The 20,993-nt window shown below is 56.0% G+C and overlaps 1 protein-coding gene across 1 annotated transcript; it reads right to left on the bottom strand.

Annotated features, from left to right (window-relative positions):
* Positions 1 to 3,411: 3,411 nt before the first annotated feature.
* On the bottom strand, positions 3,412 to 12,063 carry C10H15orf39 (chromosome 10 C15orf39 homolog). The gene is made up of 2 exons (XM_030457184.1): positions 11,983 to 12,063; positions 3,412 to 7,829 (listed from the first exon to the last, which is right to left on the bottom strand). The coding sequence occupies exon 2, from the start codon at positions 7,767 to 7,769 to the stop codon at positions 4,806 to 4,808; it is 2,964 nt and encodes a 987-aa protein (XP_030313044.1). The 5' UTR covers positions 7,770 to 7,829; positions 11,983 to 12,063; the 3' UTR covers positions 3,412 to 4,805.
* Positions 12,064 to 20,993: the final 8,930 nt, after the last annotated feature.

The raw sequence follows: 20,993 nt of genomic DNA, 5'->3' as shown, positions 1-20,993 counted from the left end.
GGCCCAGGGAGAGGTTCTCTGGCTGGGGAGAAGTGCTGGGAAGCCACAGAGGGAAGAGATGTGGACCCAGCATCAGGTGTCAGTTCTGCTGGTGCAGCCAGGGTCTGTGAGCTGAGCAGGGAGCTGGCAGCACCAGCAAGCCCAGTAGAAGGCAGCACACAGGATGGAGATGGCACACTCGTGGTGCTGGTGTAGGACACGGCTCCAAAACGATGCTCCAGAGAAGGGTTCTGGGAGCTGAGAGGAGATGCAGAGCTTGGGCTGAGCCCTGGAGGTCCTTCTGGAGCTATGGTAGGATCTGACACTGCTGCCCTGGGCTCAGTGTGTCCAGCAGCTTCTGCCACAGCCACCATCACAGTGTGACACTGCTCTGAAGGGGGGGCTGAATGCAGGGGTGACCCCAGGGGTGTCACACCTGCAGCTCTCAGAGAGGGGGAAGCCACCACAGCAGTTCCATCCTGGCTGGGGGCTTTGGTGGCTCCAGGCTGAGGGGTGGCATGGGAGGCTGCAGAGCTCACCCCAGCCTGGGGGGGATCTGCGGCACTGGGAGCTCTGGTGCAAGCAGGGGAAGGGTGGCATTTGGGGGAGGTCAGCAGGGTCTGCTGGGCAGGGAGGGAAGAGGGGGCATTCAGCTTCTCCAGGGTGACAGCAGATCCCTCAGGCTCTGCTGCTGGAAGGAAGGGAGCCAGCACTTGTGGGTGGTGGAGCCCAGGAGTTGATGAAGCATTGGGAAGTGATGCCAAGGGAGCAGCCAGAAGTCCAGACCCATTCCCTGGGGCCATGGCTGAGCCAGAGTCCACCAGCAGAGCAGCTTTGTCCTGCAGCCTGGGGAGGGCAGCAGAACGTGTGTCCCAGAGCACCTCAGATGTCACAGCAGAAGGTACCCAGGTGGCATCAGGATGCATTTGGGGGGAGTTGGATGTCCTGTCTGTGGGCAGAGCTGAGGGCAGACCTGGAGGGGACACCAGGTGAGCAGCAGCAGTGTGGCCCTCACCCCCATCCAGGCCAGGGCTCTCCTCTTCTTTCTGCTCACTGCAGCTCCTCATGATGGCTGTGGGGACTGAAGGTTCCTGCTGGGCACAAGAGAAGCCAATGTCTGCAAAAGGATCAGAGGCAGGCACACTGCTGGGAGACTGTGGGACCGTCACAGCTCTGCTGAGCATGGTCTGGTGGCCAGGGGTTGTCCCAAGGACCAGGCCACCTCCAGGGCAGTCTGCTGTGCTGGGGCTCTGGCAGGGAAGGCTTGCAGGTGCTGGGACATCAGAGGGGACACCAAGCCCTTCAGAAGGCAAGGCCAGCTGAGTGGCTACAGTTGGTGTCTGCAGGCTCCATCCCTCAGGGGACACATCTCCTTCCACACTCAGGGAGCAGCCTGAGGTGCCTGCAGAGCCCATCACTGCCCTACCCTGCCACTGAGCTGCTTCATCACGGGGCAGGTCCCCAGGTGTTACCTCCAGATTGTCCCCTGGCTCTTGTAGGGAGGCTGCTGAGCCCAGAGGAGGGTGAGGAGGAGGCAAGGAGCTGGGGGGGCCCCAGAGCAGAGCCCCCAGGCTGCACAGGACAGCAGTGGTGGCCAGCAGCAGGAAGGCTTTGCACCTCAGCCTGGTGGCTACAGGGGCAGCAGGACCCAGGGCCACAGCTCCATCCCTCTGTCCAGGCAGCTCAGCTTCCAGCTGCAGGGGGGTGACATCCATGGGGTCCGGGGGCCTAACCCCACGGCTCCTTTGAGAAGAGGCCATGGGGAGACACCAGCTCTGGAGAAAGACAGCAAGAGCTTTAGGTTGAGGGGCTCCAAGCTTCCCCCTCCTCCCATCCCAGCATCTCCTGGTGCAGAGTTGAGCTGCATCCAGACGTTTCCTCATCCCATGCCCCCCAAGCCCCCACCTTAACCCCACCAGGGACAGCAAGAGGCCACCCCCCTCTTACCTCACAGCACCTCCAGAGAAGAGAACAGCAAGTTTCTTCCCTCCCCCAGCCTCCTGCTTTTATCCCATTTCCTGGGCCCCATTCCAGCTGCTCCCAATTAACACACCGAACTAATTGGCACTCCCCCAGGTGAAGCTCCTTCACCTCCCTATGCTCCTCATTAAGGCCTTGGCAGGGGAGGTTGTTTCTCCAGGTGGGTTATTCAGCCCCCAGCACCCCAAATACTCCCCAACCCCCTCTGTCTGCAGGGAGGGGGGTGATGGTTGTGCTGTTCCTATGCTGAGCTCGAGCAATTGGGGCTGAAAAACATGAAGAAACCAGAGGGGTTTGGCTCTCAGGACCAGGCTGACCTGGGGTTAATCCAGCTGGGAGATGCTGGGTTTATTTGGGACCTGTCCCCCTCAAACAGAAACACAGAGACACACCATGTCCCCAGAAAGGGACAAGGAGAAACTGAAACACAGCATGTCTGAAAATGAGCCAAACCCTTTTAATCAGGCCAGGCACCTCTTAAAAGCCGTATTCTTACAAAATATTAAATAAAGTGAAAGAACTGTTGTCCCCGGAACCTTTTATATATATATAATTACAATTTTTGTCACAAACACTGCTTTCCAAATCACTTTCCATTGTCATGCACAGACCCACTGTGGCAAGGGACAGCAAGAACAGAGTCCCCCCCACTTCCCATCCCCCACACAACCAGTACATCCCAGTGGAAAACCAGAAAGGCACCAGGAGGAACCACGGCACTGGCTGTGGCTCCTACAAAGAGTCTGTGGTACAGTTTGAGTGGCGTTGGTTTGTTGTGGTTTTTTGTTTTTTCTTGGTTTTCCTCTGTTTTCTTAGTTTAAAATAAATTTTTTCTGTAGTGAAATAGAAAACAATAATCCTGGGTTTGTTCCTTCATCAGCTGGAAAAACACCTGAGTGATGAGTTTTAAGGCCTCTGCTGTGTCTCACTGCTCCAGACTGGGCAAAGAGTGAGTTTTCCATCCCTCTGTCTGTCCTTGGCTGCCAGGATCCCTCCCAGGATGCCCATCACTCCCTTGCTGCTCTTTCCTTCCAAGGTCCCCACTCCTGCCCCTTGCTGTCACCGTGTCCGTGTCATGTTTCAGGGGTTGTCCCCAAGCCTGCACCTCTCATGTTCTCCTTTGGAGCAGGCGGGATCTGTGTGGTGGGGTGGTTTGGTTTAAAATCCTTTCAAATCTTTCTTGCAACCTCTCCCAGCTCCCACTAGGCCCGAAATGTTTGGCCCATTCTGCAGCGTTCCCACCACTGTGGTCCAGCAGAGCAAACCATGAATTTAAAGAAAAAAAACCCCACAAAACCAAACAAAAAACAAAAACAAAAACAAAAACAACCCACCAAGTATAAATTACTTCAAAACAAAACAAAAAAACCCTCACATAACCTGAAGGCAGCAGCTCCTTATAAAGGTAAATCTGTAACATTTTTAAAATGTCTTCATTCATGACAACAAAAAAAAAAAAACCTGCAGAAGTCATGATTCCCTTGCCCCTTCGCATCAGGTTTAAAAGACTAAAAAGCAGGAGGACAGAATGTTTCTTGGGTGTATAAAGCAGGAGAGATGAGTGAGAGGAGAGGGGAGGAGAGGTGGGAGATCATCTCTGCAGTAGCCAACCTTTACCCAAGGCTGGAGATGGTGGTGTGGTCATTTCCCTGTTCCCTTTGTATCTCCCAGTGCTGCTCCAGTCCTCCAGACCAACTGGGACTCCAACCACTGCCCCCCAGCTCTGCCCAGCCATGGATGGAGGTGGGAGGCACACTGAGAGATGATGCATTAAAGGAAACAAAGCCCCAAACCGGGCTGGAGCTCACCCCCATTGTGCTGCCAGGGACCAGTGGACCCTGCAAACCATCCCTGCTCATGGGTTTGGGGCATCTCTGGGGTGTGTGGCCACCAAGTGTCACCCTCAGAGGGTCCCTGTGGTGTGGGTGGCCTCTGGGCACCAGCATCCCAGGAGGACCTGTCCTGCTGGGAACCCAGCATCTCCCCACAGCTCTGTGGGCTGATGCCTGCTTCATCTCAGCATCAGAGGGCAGGGACCCTGCTCTGGGGCAAGAGGCACCTTCACACACTCCTCACATCCTCTTTTTCCTTCGTGCTCCCTGTGCTTTGCCAGCAGCTTTGGGTGCCCCCATGCCAGGGCTAGCTGGGAGAGGACAGAGCCATTAGGGTTGGTGTGATCTTCATCTCCCCATCCCAAATAACCCCCAGCCCAGCCACGATTCCCCCTCCAACCCTGGCCACTCGGGTGGCCCCAGCACCCCAGAGCAAGTACACAGAAATCTCTACAAACACCTCCAGATAACCACACAGAAATCCTCTACAGACAAGGAAAGGTGCACACCAAGCATCACCCACTTGGAGGGGGGCTGGCCAGCCTGCACACTTGGACCTGCAAGAAATAAAGCTGTTGGCAAGGGCTTGGAGCAGCACCAAAGGGCCATCGGGATGGGGATGGTGGTGGGACTGTCACCAGTGGCACGGGACAGTCACGGGTGGCAGGTCCAGCGTGCAACCCTGCTCCCAGTATCTTCTCCAGGCACCCTTGGAGGAGCAGAGGTAGACTGGAGGTGATTGCCACCTCCTCAGCACCTCCACGGTGACTTTTCTCATTCGGGTAGGCAGGGACCAGCCCCAGCTCAAGATTTCTCCCTCCAGAACCCACAGAGAAAAGCTGAATGTCCTGCTCTGCAGAAGCTTTGGTAGGACAAGACTGCTGAGGGACCACACGGGTGATGATGGATGCTCCCACCAAAGAGCAGCATCCAGGAGGCACATGGAGCTAGAGCTTCCCTGGAAGAGTCTCAGGAACTCATTGTGGCCACCAAGCCTCCCTGGTAGATGCTGGGCTACCTACCCAGCTGCTGCCTGATGGAGTTGTGCCAGTGGAGGTTCAGCAGGTCTGGGTAGATGTCAGGGAGCCGCTTGAGTGCCAGGAGCTTCAGCATGCGTGAGGTGCAGCTCTTCAGCTTCAGGTCCCTCAAGTGCCTCTCCTCGGAAAGTGTGGTGGGACGCAGCTCCACCTTGTGCTCCTGCAGCACTTGGTCCACGGAGGCCCCGGGGAGCTTGGGGAAAAGCTTCTCCTTCACCACGTGGATGGGGATGAAGACAGTCCCTGCCCGGACGACGTGGGGGAAAGGACACTTCCGAGCAAACGTGAAGGTCTTCAGCTGAGACAGAAGGTTGGCGAGGAGAGAGGCCACATCTTGGAAAGCCAGCCAGACCTCCTTGCCTTTGGTGGGCTTGTGGGCTTCAGGGATCCTGGAGCTGTTCTTGGGTTTGGGGGGGTATCTGGGCACCTCTCTGAGCTCCTCCACTGGCTCTGCCTTCTTCAACCACTCCTGCAGGAGCTGCGGGGAGGATCTGGACACAGAGCAGGAGAGGAGGTGGCAGAGCAAGGTGTGCAGGGTGGTGAAATACTGCCCGGCAGAGCACTGCGGGGCAGGGATCTCAACTGGCCGGAGCATTGAAGCCCTCTCCTCCCCCGGCTCACGGGGGGCTTCAGGCAGCTGGGACTGCTGAGAGGCTGGGGCAGCTCCTGGCAGAGCCGAGGGGCTGTGCTGGGGGGCACTGGCCTGGGGGGGGGGCAGGCTGTTGGCTGGGAGGGACCGCCAGATCTTGAATTTTTTGAACATGAAGGTGGCTGAGCTCTGGAAGTTGCTCTTGACCTCGAGCAGCAATGGTGGTGTCTGGGGTTTGGCCCCCTCTCCCACCCTCACCTTCCCCTCCAGGCCCTCTTTCTCCTCCCCCCCATCCTCCTGGGCCAGTGTCCTCTCCACAAGGCTGATGGGTCCCTGCCTCTCCTTGCCTTTCATCAGATTCTTCTTCAAGCTGAGGTCCAACACAACAGCTTCAGGGGCCGTGTCCTCACTCCCCACCCCCCCAGGACTGCCCTCGCAAGACCCCACATCCTGGGGCCCAAGCGTTGGCTTTTCAGGGACCTTTCCATGACACTTTTTCTCTTGGCTCTGGACCGTGTCACTGCCCCTCTTCAGTGCCTGGATGGATGCCATGTCCATGGGAAGCTGGCTGGACGTGGCCGAGTTGTCCCCAAGGGCAGCGGGGTCTTGGCTGCCCCTCGTGTGTCTCAGCGGGGTATCCTCCCAGAGATGGTCCTTGGGGAAGGGGACCTGGCCCGAGCCCTCGGTGCCCTCCAGATAGTCTTGGTAAGGTGCCAGGCTGAAGACGTTGTTGATCACTGGCATGGGTGGGGAGGAGGGAGACACCTCCCCATCCCCTGGGGCTTTCAACCCTCCTGGAGGAGAGGTGGCTGGAGAAGCGGGGACTGCACCCTTAACCTTGCAGGCATCTCCCTTCTTTAGGACGATGGCAGCTGGGGGATGGGTGTCCTGGGGGGCTGGGCTGTCCCTCCTCATCACCAGGTATGGGGGCTCCTGCTCCCCATGCCTGCCTTTCACCCAGCCCCCTTCTCCTTTGGGTGCCAGCCTGCTGGAGCCTCTGGACACCTTCTCCGAGGTGCAGAGAGGTTGGAAAGCACTGGGGTGTTTCGCCGCCGCTCGCTGCCGGGGACTCTCTGCCTGCTGCTGATCACAGTCCAGCTCCGTGCCGGCCAAGGAGGTCCCAGACACTGCTCTGTCCCCAGGGCTGAAGGCAAACCCGGGGCTGGGCAGGTAGCCAGCTGGCCGGGGGTGCTCGCCATTCCCCAGCAACGCCCCAGCCTTGGTCAGTGGCGAGGCCGCCGTGCTGGCCGCCCGTGGCACGTAGGGGTCCAAGGGGTTGGGAAAGAAGCTCTGTGGACCTTGGGGCTTAAGGTAAGTGCCAGGAAAGGGCTCCCCGCTTCCCGCAAAGCCGAAGCTGTTGTAAGTGCCAGGATGTGCCTCCACGGGGGGAGCAACGGCGGGGAAGAGGAGGGGCAGCGGGCGGGGGGCTTGTGGGAAGCAAGCAGGGGACCGGTCCTGGAACACCGGGCTGGTGGGAGGTGTCTGGAGCTTGGGCCAGGGCTCCGGGCTGAGCCTGGGGACCTCGGGCACTTTCTTCTGTCTGGGGGCAGTTGGGCAGCTGGCTTCCAGGAAAGGCGTGCCGGGGGCATCCTGGTATTTCTCAAAAGTGGAGTAGTAGGGGGAGAAGGGAACGGGGGAGCCCCCCTTCTCTGTTATGGGCAGCGTCAGCCTGGGGTGCAGGGTCAGAAGCCCGGGCTCAGCATGGGGACCCCTCTTGTGCATCCCAGTGGCACCGCGCGGCTCGCCGGGGTGCAGGGAGTGGCTGGAGGGGGCAGCGGCAGGCAGAGCCCACTCCATATCCCCTGTTCTCTGCTGCAGGCTCTCCAGACGGGGTCCCGGTGGCAAAACCACCCGAGGGTCCACAAAACACAGGGGGGCTCTGTACACTGGCGTGGGGATGGCCAAGGTGGACGTCTTGTTCACCGCCACCGGCTTCTTCACTGGGAAAGGGTGGCCTGGGTTGGACCATTTCTCTCTGGCCATCAGCAGCTCCTGCATCGGGCTGTCCTGGGCCTTTCCGGGGGCCAGGCTGGGAGGGGGGTACAGCAGGCAGGTCCCCCCCAGCAGCCCCTGGGTGGGCACAGGCTGGCTGCTGGCAACACTGCCAGAGTGAGGGTAGGAGGATGCTGGGCTCCAGCGCAGCAGGGGCTGCTCGGGGCCCTCGGGGATGGGCAGGGGGCAGGCGAGGTAGGAGCCCTTGTAGTTGAAATGGTTTTCAGAGCTGGGGTTGGGCAAAGGGCTGGATTTGCCACGGACGGGGGGAAAAGCAGCGTCAGGCCCCCCCATCTCCAGCCGAGGGAGCTTGTTGGAAATCACTGGGTCCCTGGACTCCGAGGGCCGTTTTGAGGCCATTTGTCCCTTGCTGGTGGTGTCCAGACCGGGGCGTGTGAGGGGAGAGGTGATCTGGCCTGCCTGAATGGGAGAGAGAGAGAGAAAACAAAGCATGAGCAAAGTTAGGCCCCGTTCCACCTGGCCCAAGGTGGAACAGCTCAGGGTGACAGGGGCCATGGAGAGGTCCCCTCACCCAGTGTGCTGGCTGGGGAAAGCACGTGGGGTTTGCTCATTCGTTTGCAACACTCAACATGGCACTGGAAGGCTTTAAGAGAGGAGGGGAGCTGTGGAAAGCCCTGACTGTCTCACCATCAGCCTCTGCCAAGGGCTACAGGGATTTGCTTCCCTTCTCCCATCAGCCCGGCACTTGGCAGAGATCCTATTTAAAAAAAAAAAAAAAAAAAACAAAACACCAAACTAAAAAACACCAAAAAACCCACCAAAAAAACCCAAACGAACCCCCCCCCAAAAAAACCACAAAAAACAACAAAAAAACCCCCAAACCAAACCAAAAATCCACCCCAACTGAGAAGGAATCCTTAAGCCTCACTGTGGAAGGCAGGGATGCAGTCAGGCACTGCCCTCCCTGTGCTGGCCCGAGCAGCCTGGGCACAAGCCAGCATGGGAGCCTGATGCCAGCAGCAGGGACCCTGGCAGGGCTGCCTGAGCATTTCCCCATCCAGACCCTTGGAAGAGCCTCTCAGAAGCCTGCTTGGGTTTTAAAACATCAAGGAGCATCTTTTGCAGGCAGCGAGGAGCAAAGTCAGGTGAAGAACCAGCAAATTGCTGCAGGGCACAAACCGAGGGTGTCCAAAATTCCCCACCTCTTCCACCTTTCAAGGCTTTTTCTGCCAAGACAGCAGCCTGCAGCCTGGGGAGACCCGGTGTGTGCCAGCAGGTGGAGCTGGCAGCCCGTCCCAAGTATGGCCCAGCCTACCCAGCTGCCATCCCGCATCCCCTCTGCCATACAAGTAGCCCTCCCGTATCTCTTGGCACCATCCATGATCTCCCAGCACCACCCCAGAATCTCCTGAGCACCCCACCAAAACACCCGAGCATTCCCGGAGCCCCAAAAGCATCACCACACTACCACACAGTATCCCCTAAGCATCATCTGAACATCATGAACATCACCCCAGCAAGCCCCCAGACTCATCTGAGCATTGATGGATCGTGGCCCAGCATCTCCCAAGCATGGCCAACCACCACCCAGCACCTTCCAACTATTGCCAACCACCAACCAGCATCCTCTCATCATGGCTCAGCATCTTCCAACATCCCCATGGGCTTCATGGATGGACGTACTGCAGTGAGAGCTCAGTCCATCAGCCCTCCCGTGGGGCTTTTTTTTGTGGGAATAGTTATCCAAGAAGTAAAGAAGGAAATGGAGGAAGAGAGTGTGGAGATAAGATAAAAGCCTTGTCCACAGAAGGGGAAGTGGAGCAGATAACTGGGGAAAGTTGTGAGGGTAGATAAGGGGAACCAAGCCCAGAGCAGAGCCCACTTTGGCAACTCCCCCCTGCCCCCTGCCAGCCCACTCCAGGGGCCACAGGTCCACCAGCCACCCAGCCACCAGGTCAGGTGCCCCTGCCCACCTCCGGCTCTGCCCCTCCATACCCCTCAGGGCACCTTCATGTTGAGTTTCCTTTTCAAACTTGAAGGATTTCTCCCTTTCCGGGCAGTATGCTGCTTCCCTGGATTCCTCTGCACATGGGAGGATGCCAAACGAAAACCCCTCTGGAAGGTCAATGGATCCTGGCAGTGGAGAGGGAAGCTCCTCTCCCCGTTTGCATGCACCCTCAGGAGCTCCCCAGAGGGTTGTGAGGTGACCACAGCATTTCCCTCAGGATAATTTCCAAGACATCCAGAACACATTAAATCTGCTGTCACTTAGATCAAGGGACAGAAAGCTCCTCTTAAACTGAAAAAGCTGCAAGGTGGGCAGGGGGTCCCAAACTGGGTTCTTTTCCTTTCCAGCCCACCACTTTTGCCCCCAGCAGCGGCCCCAGAAGGATCTCTCCAAAGGGTGGTGTTGAAATCCATCTCCCTGGGAGGTTTCACGTGGGATCCTTTCCACACGGTGACAGTGCTCAGGATGGACAAGCTGGGACAGGAACACCGGGATCTTGTGGTATTTCTGATATTCCCTTACTGATTTTCCCCTTTTCCCCAAAGTGCATCCAGCTAAGAGCACCCACTGTGGTGGGGACGTTGTGCACCCAGGTGGTGGTCACAGCAGGGCCCAGGGTTACATCCACCCACCCACCCACTGAGCACATCCCCAGCACCAACACCATCACCACCATCACCACCACCATCACCCTGTTTCCAGAGCACCTGAGGCACAGCAGCAGGGACCCCTCTTTTGGAGGAAAGGTGGAAAAGGCCCCAGCATGAGGAGCCCATGAACACCCCAATGCCATCTCACCCATCCCGTGGGAGAGGGGGTGGGTAGGTCCCACTTCCAGCCTTGCTGAAGGGATGGAGCAAGTCATCCCCTGGTGGCAGCCAGAGCCAGACACCGAGCCAGACACGTGGATTCTCTGATGTCGCATAAGGGTTGAGCTCATTAACCTCATTAGGCTGAGGAAACTAATGGGCTCCTTCTCTCCATGGAACACACGGGGGGTTATTTGCCCCGGTTGGTGCCATCCCTGCACCTGTGTCATCTGAGACTCAAGAAAGCAGCTCTGTTTCTGCTGTCCATCAGCCTTTCCCCTCCGGGAATATCCCCTGGCAGCAGGAGGGGCAATGCCCTCCAGCCTTCCCCCCAGGGCTCTGCAGGAGGGGTCTCTGCACCCGGGAATGCAAACGCTTTGATACCAAAACCCCACGGCTGGGGAAAGCAGTGGGTGGCTTAAACACAACTGATTTCTTCTTCTTTTTAAAATATTTTTTTCCCCATCCCACTTCTTTGCAGGGTTTTTCCCAGAAGGGGCCTTTTGGCCAGGGAAGAAGAAAAGTAAAACCAAAGAAAAAAGAGCATGTACCACCCCGTTGCGTGCAGGGAAACCTCCCCGGTGAGCACTCGCAGGCCAGCTTTATCTACCACATTTCAGATGTCAAAAGGCCACCAAGGGCGGTTCTGACACCTCTTTTTGCTCCGACACCTTGAAACAAGCGTCTGCCCTCGCCGTGCGGTCAGGCGCAGCACGCAGCCCCGCAGCATTTCCTTCCTCCCTCCCCACCATGTGCTGCCCGAACGTGGCAGAAATAAGCAGCAGGAGCCTCTCACCGCAGCCTCGTTGCCACGTGAGGCACAGAAGGAGCCACCGACTCCCAGCCAGCCCACGAAAATCAAGACGTGCCACCCCAAATGTCCTAAACCCGCCGGTATCGAGCATCCCTGGCTGTCCTGTAGCCCCCACGAGTCACCTCCCCGGGGTGCTGGGGAGGAGGCTGCAAACAGAGGGGACTTTCTCCGTGTCACCCCTAAAGTGCCTGCACTTCTCCCCCGGCACGGCGGAGGTTTCTCCATCTGCAACACCAGTTTCACAATCCAGGGGGTCACCTTTCCCATCCCTCCGACGGGTTTGAGGGTGACGGAAGGCGAGGCTCCCCTCCCGGGGGGGGAAACCACAGACCCCTGCGGCTCTAGCTCCCTTATCTCCTAACTTAGCCCTTTTCCAAAAAAAGTTTGCAGCTCTTTGAGTTTCCCCCAGGTAGACAAGAGCCCAGCCAGCACCTTCACTCAGCCCAAGCCAAGCTGCTTTCTAAGACAGCGTCCTCCCAGAACACACACTGCGAGACGCTGGGTTGTTTCTCCTGAAAAACCCTCACCAATATTCACTTTAAACAAACAAAAAGTAATTCAGCACCCGGCAGCCACCAGACGGGTGCAGCGACTGCCTCCAAAATGACTCTTGAGTATTTAGGGGATTAACCCCCCTTACATACACGGGTACAGAGGCATCGATCCAACCTGGACCTATAGGTGTCACGTCCCGCGGTCAGGCAGGGACACCCCCGTTGCTGGCAGAGCCCGGCCATCGCGACATGGCCATCGCGACATACAGGGCCATCGCGACATCCATGGCCATCGCGACACGGCACACTCCTGCTTGCCCATGAGGCACAGCCCCGGTAAGGCTGGACAGTCACTGTCCGTCCTTCTGTCCCCTCTGCACATCCACACGGCATTGCTGTAGGAGAGACTCCAAGGACCCCCAAAAACACCCGTGCCCCTGTCCCTCCGCCTCCCCCCAAGCCCCTCCAGATCGGGTCCCGCACTCACCGGCGGCGCGGAGCCTCCCCCGGAGCATCGCTACGGGACCGGGCAGGGGGCTCGGCGGCGGCGGGGAGGGGCCGCGGGCAGGCGCGGCTCTGCTCGTCCGGCAACCTCCATTGTGCGGAGGAAGTGGGAGGAGGAGGAGGAGGAGGAGGAGGAGATGGAGGAGGGAGGGGGCTGGGTGTGCGTATGGGCCGGCCAGAGGAGGGGGCGGGATGGGATGGGATGGGATGGGACGGGACGGGACGGGATGGGATGGGATGGGACGGCCCACCACATGTGCACTGAGCTGGTCGGGCCTCTGCCCGGCGTACTGAGAGCGGGAACCCTCGGTACAGGGCAGTTCCCACTCTGTTCTGGGGAGTCCCCACAGGGGAGACACCCCCCACCCCTACCCCCCCCCCCCCGCCTTCATGGAAGGGTCCCCGGTGCTGGACACTCCCCTCCGCGGAGGAATAGCGCTATGGGGATCTTACACTGGGGGGGAAGCCCCATTAAAGGGACCCACTTTGAGGACAGTCCCCATTAAAGGAAGCCCCATTAAGGGAGCCCCCATTAGTTAGACCCCTTTAAGGGGATCCCCTATTGGAGGCAACCCCCATTAGGGAGAAGTCCCAATGAAGATGACCCATATTGGAGGCTGTACCATTGAGGGAACCCTCCCATTAAAGTCAACACCCAATGGTGAGGATCCCCCATTAAAGGAGAGCCTATTGCAGGCAGCCCCCATTAAGGGGAACCCCTATTAGTGAGGACCCCCATTAAGGGGACATCCCGTTAAGGGGAGCACCTCTATTAACGGGAGCCCACCATTAGTGAGGAATTCCCTAAAGGAGACCCCCCACACACACTGTAGGCAGCCCCTGCCTTGTGGGGAGCCCCTGTTACAGGGAACCACCCCCCTTATAGGGGAGTCCCATCACGGGGGCCAAGCTGGGCCCCCAAGGATGGGGGGGCTGGATGCAGTCTGGATGCCCAACTAGACACAGACAGAGGGAAACTGAGGGGTCCACTGGGTTGGGGATGGGGATGGACTTTTAACCCCCCTCATGGTCACCCCAAAGAGAAGATCTGTCACCCAGGACCCCCCCACACACACAGCACAAAGGATCAGGCCCCCAGTCTCTCTGCCAGCATTAGCATTTAGCATTTGTCCAAGGAGTGGAGGCTGCAAAGGTCTGTGCAAACATTCCCCAACTAATAATTAACACCCATAAAAGGCCCTTAAAAATGCAATTAACCCAGTGACATGGATGCAGTGAGATGAAGTGAGTTGCCCAAGGCCATGGGGGGAGGCGGTGGCAGAGGCTCAGCTTCCTCTGATAGCAAGAATTACAGATTTCTAGGTGAGACACCAAGATTCCCACTGTTACATCCCACATCCACCATATCCAATTTCCATCCAGAAAAGGATTTCCAATATCCTTTTCTTCCCATGCAGCCCACGGTGCTCCTTCTGCAGCGTGGAGGTGCCCCAAAACCACTGCACGGTTTGATTGGAAGCCAAACCCTCCGAGGTGGCAGGAGATGGGTCCCTTGAAGGTTTCCCAATGGAATAAACTTCCCTACGGAACACAAATGCCACACAAGAATTATTGCTTCAGGAAGAAACCCACCCCAGGCCCAGCTCACCCCAGTCAAGCTGCTCACACTCTGCCCCAAATTTATCACAGGGCTTAAGAATGTGTCTAATTATAAACACAGGTGATTAAGGACCTTATAGAACAAAGACCCAAAAAGTCAGTGTTTGAATTCTCCTCTCCTTGGCCTCACAACCATTGTTTTTTCTTTTACAGCTTGATATAATTTATAGCAGCTTTGTGGCAGCAGCCTTTGATTCCTGCAAAGAAATTAAGTAGGTGGGAGGAGGAGCCAGCTCTGGGTTTGCAGTCCCTTGGCTTTGGCTTTTACACCCAATTGTCTGAAGTTCAAGGATCATGCACTGCTGTATTATTTTCCTTGGTTGGATTGCAATGCAATTAGATTATAATGATATATCTAATTATTGCATGCTCTGTATTAGTATGGAAGAGATAATAATTATTATCCATTCAAATGAGCAAACAGAAGGATAATAAAGCTTATTATTTGGAATTATGGTCATTAAGGAAAATAAAAACCAGCATTAATTTTTACCTCTCTGGACACAAGTGCAGTGCACCCCGTTAGGCTTGAGCTGGTTCATACATTTGCTTAATTTTGTACCAGAAACACCCCTGCTGGACACATCATTCAGTTGAACCCTTGGAACTGAATTTCACTGGAAACTTCTCCCTAGTTTTTGCTCTGATAGAGGTTGTTTGTTGTTGTTTGTTTTGGGTTTTTTTAAGCTGTGATTTCTATAATACCCTTTTCCTCCTAAAAAAGACTTTTAAAGGCTGCCCTGGGGAGCACACATGAAGTTTTCCAAGGGAGCCTCTTCTGGTTTCTAAAGGATTGGTGGGTTTTTCTCTAATGACTTGGTCAAAACCAGACTTTATTTCCCATAAAATTTATTTTCCCATAAAATATTCCTTTATTTTCCCATAAAATCTCCCTCTTGAAATAACACAGGGTCTTACACCTCCTGAGAGCAGAGAGGAGGGTCCTTACCTGTCCTCTAAATAAATATCTGCTCTATTTTCTTCTTTTTTTTGCTGTGAACTTCCTTGTCTCTTGACTTCCTGAGTGTCTGATCTCCTCAGTACCAATTGAAATCATCCAATTTCCCCACTCTGCTCCTTGCTGAGGCACCCAACCCACCCGGGCCATGGGGGTGGCAGACACCTGCCTCAAAAAAAACCTCTATTCTAAAATAGTTTTATTATTTTACATTCCTTTTTAAGCATTCCTTTAGGAAATAAGCAGCTGGGATAATGACCTCTGGGGAAAAAGTTTAGTCCTGGCTCTGATGCACCCAGGGCATGGCTGAAACTCTTTGTCATTCCAGCCTGCTCCGTGGTGGACAAACACCTCTGCTGGGTCACCTGAGCCCAGGGAGGGGAGGATTTGGCTAAATCAGTCAAAATTTTGCCATGTGACTTTCAATTTTCTTTTTGAAGCCTCTCAGGGATGGTGTCTACCTCTGGATCCATCGCTTGGGTGATTTGCTCTGTGGTTTTGCCAGGCCTGGGCTCTCCCTTGGTGCCCAGAAAACCTGTGGCCTTCAAGGTTGCCACTGCCTCAGTTTCCCCAGCTCCCAGGAAGGGTCCCCAGATGCCATGGCCCATCATGGGGACCACCACTTGGGGGCCAGGGGATTGTTGGGCTCTTCTCCTGTGCCCCAAAATGGGAGGGTTCTTGTGCCAACTGGGGCTGCCCAGTCTGCCCTGGAGATATCTGAACCCCTCAAGGGGGAGTTAACCTTCTTTTCCCTCTTTTTTTTTTTCCCCTCTTCTATTTGCTCCCTGATGAGCCCAAATTGGGCTTTGGTTTCTGGAGAGCTGGTAGCCTTTAGCTGACCTCTGGTGAGGTGCAGAGAAAAGATCCTCTATGGGATGAAGGCCAATCCCAAGGGGACAAAAAGTGGCTTTAACCCCAAGGCCTCACACCTCCCAGCCTCGTAAGCAGCTCTGGCCTTGGAGACATCCTTGGAGGCAGCAGCGTCCTTGGTGAGGCTCTAATTGTTGAGTTAATTGGAGTAAGAGAGCTGTACAGATGGTCTTAATTTACACTTTGTTGGGTCCCCACGCTCAGCCCAGCTGGAGGAGAGGGGCTGCATCTCACATCCCGCTGGCAAGATATGGAAAACAGGGATGAAAGGATGGAAAGTTGGAAAACAGGGATGAAAGGGACAGAGCAGTGGCAGGGGAGCTGTAAGAGAGGGTTCCCAACAGCTTTCAGGGTGCTTGAGTTTAAAATACACTGACCAAGAGGAGAGGCAAGTGAGGATTTCCTTCTCCAGGTTTCCCTGGGTGGGGTTGGGTAATGCTCTGGGGCTTCTTTTGGTGGCAACTTCACAGCTTCTCCCACCCCTCTTGGTCTGGAGCAGTGTAAAAGCCCCTTCCACCTGATGAGATGAACTTTTAGGAGGAAAAAAAAGGCACAGCAGGTCTGTTTGGTTGCCCAGTGTTGTGTTCCACTCCTTGACAACTTTGCTTTCCAGCACATCAGCCCCTCCAGTTTTTTGTCATTAAACTAAAATGAGCTGCCAAGTTCACTGCCTCAGGGAAGCAACAAAGATGAGACTATAGATGCAGGTATCTCATTATCTCTAGACAATTATCCACAGATAATGAGCTATCCAACCCCTGGCAACAGTAGAGCAGGGATAAACTCCCAAGGGACACAAACCAGCCCTTTGTCACCCACCCAGAAGCTGGGCAACACCGAGGTGATGGCAGTGGAAGTGCTGATGTTGTTTCTGTGCCCTGGGGACCAGACCCGACTGACCCAGAGGGGTTTTCTCTGCTGAGCCTTCTCCCCGGCAAGCTGCTCTCCAAGGGACATGGAAAACAAACCCCATCCTGTTCTCCCAGGGGGAGGGAAACAAAAATAGCCCCGCGGATGAATGAGCAGCACAAAGCTGAGGCTCGAGTACCCTTGGGGAGCTGAAAGCTCTCCAGCTCCCTGCCTGCTTTATTGCTTTGGCACTCACATGCTGTTCCTCCACTTAAAACCAAAACACAGTCACAACCAAAACCTGCTGTTTTGTTGGGTTTGTTTCCCAGTGCCTCTGCAAAAACCCTTGGGAGAGGAATAAAAAACCTGGAGAAAAAAACCTCTCCAAAAACCTGGAGAGGAAGAAGCTGAGCAGCTCCCGGAGCTTCCATTGCCACCTTCCCTGGGTGACTTAGTGATAGAGCCCTGCAAAACTCAGCCTCTCCCTGCAAAACTCAGCCTCTCCCTGCTTTTTTTCCCTTTTATTTTGTTTTGAGTGCAAAGCCAGTGTTAGGGGGTTGGGGAGGTGATGAATGAGGGCTCTGACAGGTCCCCACAGCCCTCCCTGGGAGGCTGCTTGCCAGGCTGAGGGTGCCAAGCATCCTGCTGGTTCTGCCCCAAATCCCCCCCTGGGATGTCCCCTGGACAGTCCTGGGAGGCAGTCGAAGAGACTCAGAGCCCCAGGAAACCCAGCCAAAGCTGAGGAAGTTCACTCCTGCCTGATGAAGTGGGTTGGGAAGCCTCTGTGGTTCTGGTACTGAAGCCTGTGTGGTTCTGGTACTGAAGCCTGTGGCTGGTTTCACAGCCTTTGGATGGAGCTTCCTCCCTCAGCCCCAAGCAGCCTCGGGGATGCTCCAGACACACTTTTTGGGAGGGTTTTGGGGTGGCAGTCCCAGGGCATGAGAAATGGGGTTTTTGTAAGGAGCAGATATCCCCCGGGCAGGGGGTCACCTGAAGCTTCCCCTCCTTTCACCACCTCCACATCCTGCACCCCCCAAGCTCTGGGTGTGCTCCCCGGGCCCCCAGCTCTAGGGACACCTCAAGATTTCCCCAAAGGCTGGAGGGAGAGGAGGACAGGGAAACTGCCTGGCTTGGAAAGGCTTGGATGTGGAAACAAGAGAGCATGGGAGGCTGGCAAGCTGCCCTCTGACCTGGCTAGTGGTGGCCATTTGGCTGCTGGCCATGGGGACCCCAGGATGAACATGTAGATGGAGAAGCCAGGCCCACGCCTGAGCCCCCCCAAAACCTGCTGGGGTTCCAAAATAAAGCCACTTATTCTGCTGCCACCACTCTCCCCTGCACTGCCAGGGGGTCCCTCCGGGGATGGGACACCCACCTCCCCACCCAGTGCTGCTCCTGGGGTCCTTTAGCCCCCTCCTTTGGGATCAATTCCTAACATTGTGCAGAAAGCACCCCCCAGTGCTGGGGGGAGATGGGACATGGGGTGCTGTGGGTGCCTCCCCAGGATAAAGGGATCTCCTTGTGGGGATCCCCAAGTATCTCCAAGCCCTGCCCTTCATTCTGAGCAGGACTGTGGCAAGGAGAAACGGGCTAGCAAAGGTGTAGAGCAAGTAGCCAGTGGCTTTCTCCGTGAGCTCTGAGATCCTGCAGGATGGAAGTGGCCTCTGCTGGAGGCTTTTCAGCCCCTCAGTTGCCATCAGGGCACTGGGGATGGGGATTCCTCCTCTGGGAGGGCAAGTGAAGGAACACAGAGGAGGCAGCAACATCTCTGGCACTTCCCAACCAGCAGCAAGGATCCTGGATGCCTTCTGCACCCGGGCAGCCCAGCTTACACAGCCTGGGCAAATGGGACAGAACCTCATGTGGAGCCCCCAGATGGGCCACGGGTCACAAGGATGGAGGCAGGAATCAGCCAGGCAGAACAGAGCCCCTGGAGCTGCTCCCCAGTAGCTCTAGAACATCCCAGATCCATCTGCCCTGTTCCCACCTCCAACCTTCCTCCTGCCTTTTTCCATCCACTGTCGAGAGCTGGTGGGATTAGGGACAGAAGATGCTGATGGGCAAGGGCTGCCTTCCTCCCAGGGGGACATCTCCCAGGATGAGGGGAGTCACGGGGGATGGCTGGAGATGCCCATTTGTCCTCTCCTGGGTGGTTTGGCTGGAGTTTTGGCTCTCACCAGAGAAGAGAGTAAGATCACCCCCTTTATCATCAAGGATGGATTAGGGCTCATCTCCTCCAGCCCGCAGAAACTCAGCCTAATTGCTGAGGTGGGACCAGGAACAGGAGCCTTCTGTTTACTCACATACTTTCAAGGTGAATAACACACCTGGCCCTGGCTTGACTTCAGTGGGGCTGCCAGGGAGTGAGGCCTTGTCCTGGCTCCCCCAGCCCCTGGGTTGGCAGGATGGGCAAGAAGCTGTGAAGTGGAAGGACACAGGGGTCTCAACCCCTCCTGCACCTTCCTACCTGGGGCTGCTGTCCCTCCGTGCCAGCTCAGCAGCTCTTTTTTCTCCTTCCCTCTTCATTCTGGAACACAAGGAGCTGCTCTGAAGCCCTCACGAGACAGATTTTCCACCAGTAACCAATGCTGGTGGTAACTCCTGTGACTGCCTCCCACTGAGTCCCTGCCCCCGTGGGGTGAAATCCTGGAGGCTCCAGCTCCCCCCAGCCACCTGGGGAATGAGGAGCCTCTTTCCAAACATCCCTCCCCTGCTCCTGACCCCACTCAAGGCCACCTCACCTCCAGGGCCCACAGCATCAGCAGAGGTGAGGAGATGTTCCACCCAGCTGAAGTTGGGTCTTTCAGCTCCCTGATCTGGAGCAGATGACCAAGAAGCACCCAGCAGAGTCAGTGATGGTCCTTGTGGCTTTCTCTTCCAGGAATTGCTTTGGGAAGCTGTCACCACCTTCTGCATCACACTGTCCTGGGGCAAAGCCCCCACAGCAGCATGGAGAAGCATCTCCTTTGGGTGGCTTGGAACCTGCTGGACGTGTCTGATGCCTCCAGATTTTTTTACACAGAAGGCAGTGAGTAATCACCCCCCTCATTTATCTCCTCTGAACCTGTGAAATTACAGATCTTGGCCACATCTGCCCCAGAGTCTCTCTCCCAGCTCTTTCCATCACCCTTTGCACAGAAGCCCACGTGTTCACCGAGGGCCAGCAGCTCTCCCAGGGCGCTTCCCATAGGGAATGCCAGTTGAATTTCGGATGCCTCCTTTGCATGGGCCATGCAGGGTGTGGGGAAGCTGGTCTGGGAACGTCTTGTGCTCTCCAGCTGCTGGTGAGGGGAGCTGGGGATGGCTCCCGTGGGGATGGCCGTGCCACTGAGGGAAGCTGGACCAGCACCGGGATGCTGGGAAAGGGCCTGGACCCTCCTGCCTGGGCTAGGGCAGGAGCAGCTCCTCGCAGGGACACAGACAGGCAATTACCACTCTGGCACACTGGGACACTTTATTGCCCTCATCAAAACCTCCCTGCACTCACTGGGCTAATGCACTTTTTAGCTGGGGCAATTAGAGTCTCATCAAGGGACTGCTGCCCACCTCCATCCCACTGCCACCATGGGGATGCCACCAGGTTTTTGCCTTCTCCTTCCCCAGGCAGCCTTCGAGCCCACTTGCTCTGCAGTGAGAATGAAATAATTAAAAAAAAAAAGAAACCCCCAAACCCACCAAAAGGTCCATTTATTTCCCAGCCCCGTGGAGCTGAAGCTGCTGAGCCAGCCGAGCTGGAGATGAACCTGAAGCTGTTCCTTGCCTTGGGAGCTGGCCAAGATGTTTTGGCCAAGTGTCTTCTTTATCCCCTTCCAGGCTTTTTCCGTGCCTGGGTGTATTTCCACAGTATGGAGTTGGGTGGAAAATTACTGGTGTTGTTCCAGTGCCAGATCCCAGCCCCAGCAGAGGTGAACTAAGGCTGAGTGTTCATCTGGGGAACTCCTCACTATGGGATGCTGCTGGGGCTGGAACACCTTGAAGAAATAGCTGAATTATTTAAGGTGAGATATAGAAAGCTGTTTAAAGCAAATATATCCATTTTTGCTTAGAAATGCTTCCCCAGAGGGATATGACCACCACAACCTATGGGAGAGGGGATTTTGAAGGCCAAAAGCCTGGTGTTTACTCCTTGGAAGTACCACAAGAACCTACAAATGGATCCCAAAGGGCACAGAGAAGCAGAAAACCTGAGATAAACCTGAAATAAACAACGTGCACCAACACCAACAGCTTGAAACCCCAACCAAGGGCCTTGCAAACAGCAGTGGTGAAGAAGCACTTTGGAGGTGAGAAGCAAAGAAGCCACCAAGCTGTAGCCTGTGACCTCAGGATCTGTCAGAGGCTTTCCAAGGAAGCTGGGGAGGCTGCAGGGGAGGGGGGATGGAAAAGGAAATACCTCGGGAAGGAAGGAAGGAAGGAAGGAAGGAAGGAAGGAAGGAAGGAAGGAAGGAAGGAAGGAAGGAAGGAAGGAAGGAAGGAAGGAAGGAAGGAAGGAAGGGTGGGTCAGAACAAGCTCCTGCTGCCCAAGGTGCTGCTTGTCCAAGGATGCTGAAGGGTCCCTCACACTCCCCCTGTTATGGGACACCCCTGGTGTCACCCTGGGGTGAGGGGGGAGCCCTGGGTGCTGCTCTCATCCCAGGTGCCCCCCACCCAGCAGCACCCAGCCTGCTGCAGTTCAACCCCAAACCTGCACCCACATC

The sequence above is a fragment of the Calypte anna genome, chromosome 10 (genome assembly GCF_003957555.1).
Source record: "Calypte anna isolate BGI_N300 chromosome 10, bCalAnn1_v1.p, whole genome shotgun sequence".
Classification (NCBI taxonomy): domain Eukaryota; kingdom Metazoa; phylum Chordata; class Aves; order Apodiformes; family Trochilidae; genus Calypte; species Calypte anna.
Note: the sequence above shows the minus strand (reverse complement) of the source record. Positions and strands in the feature narration are given on the sequence as shown.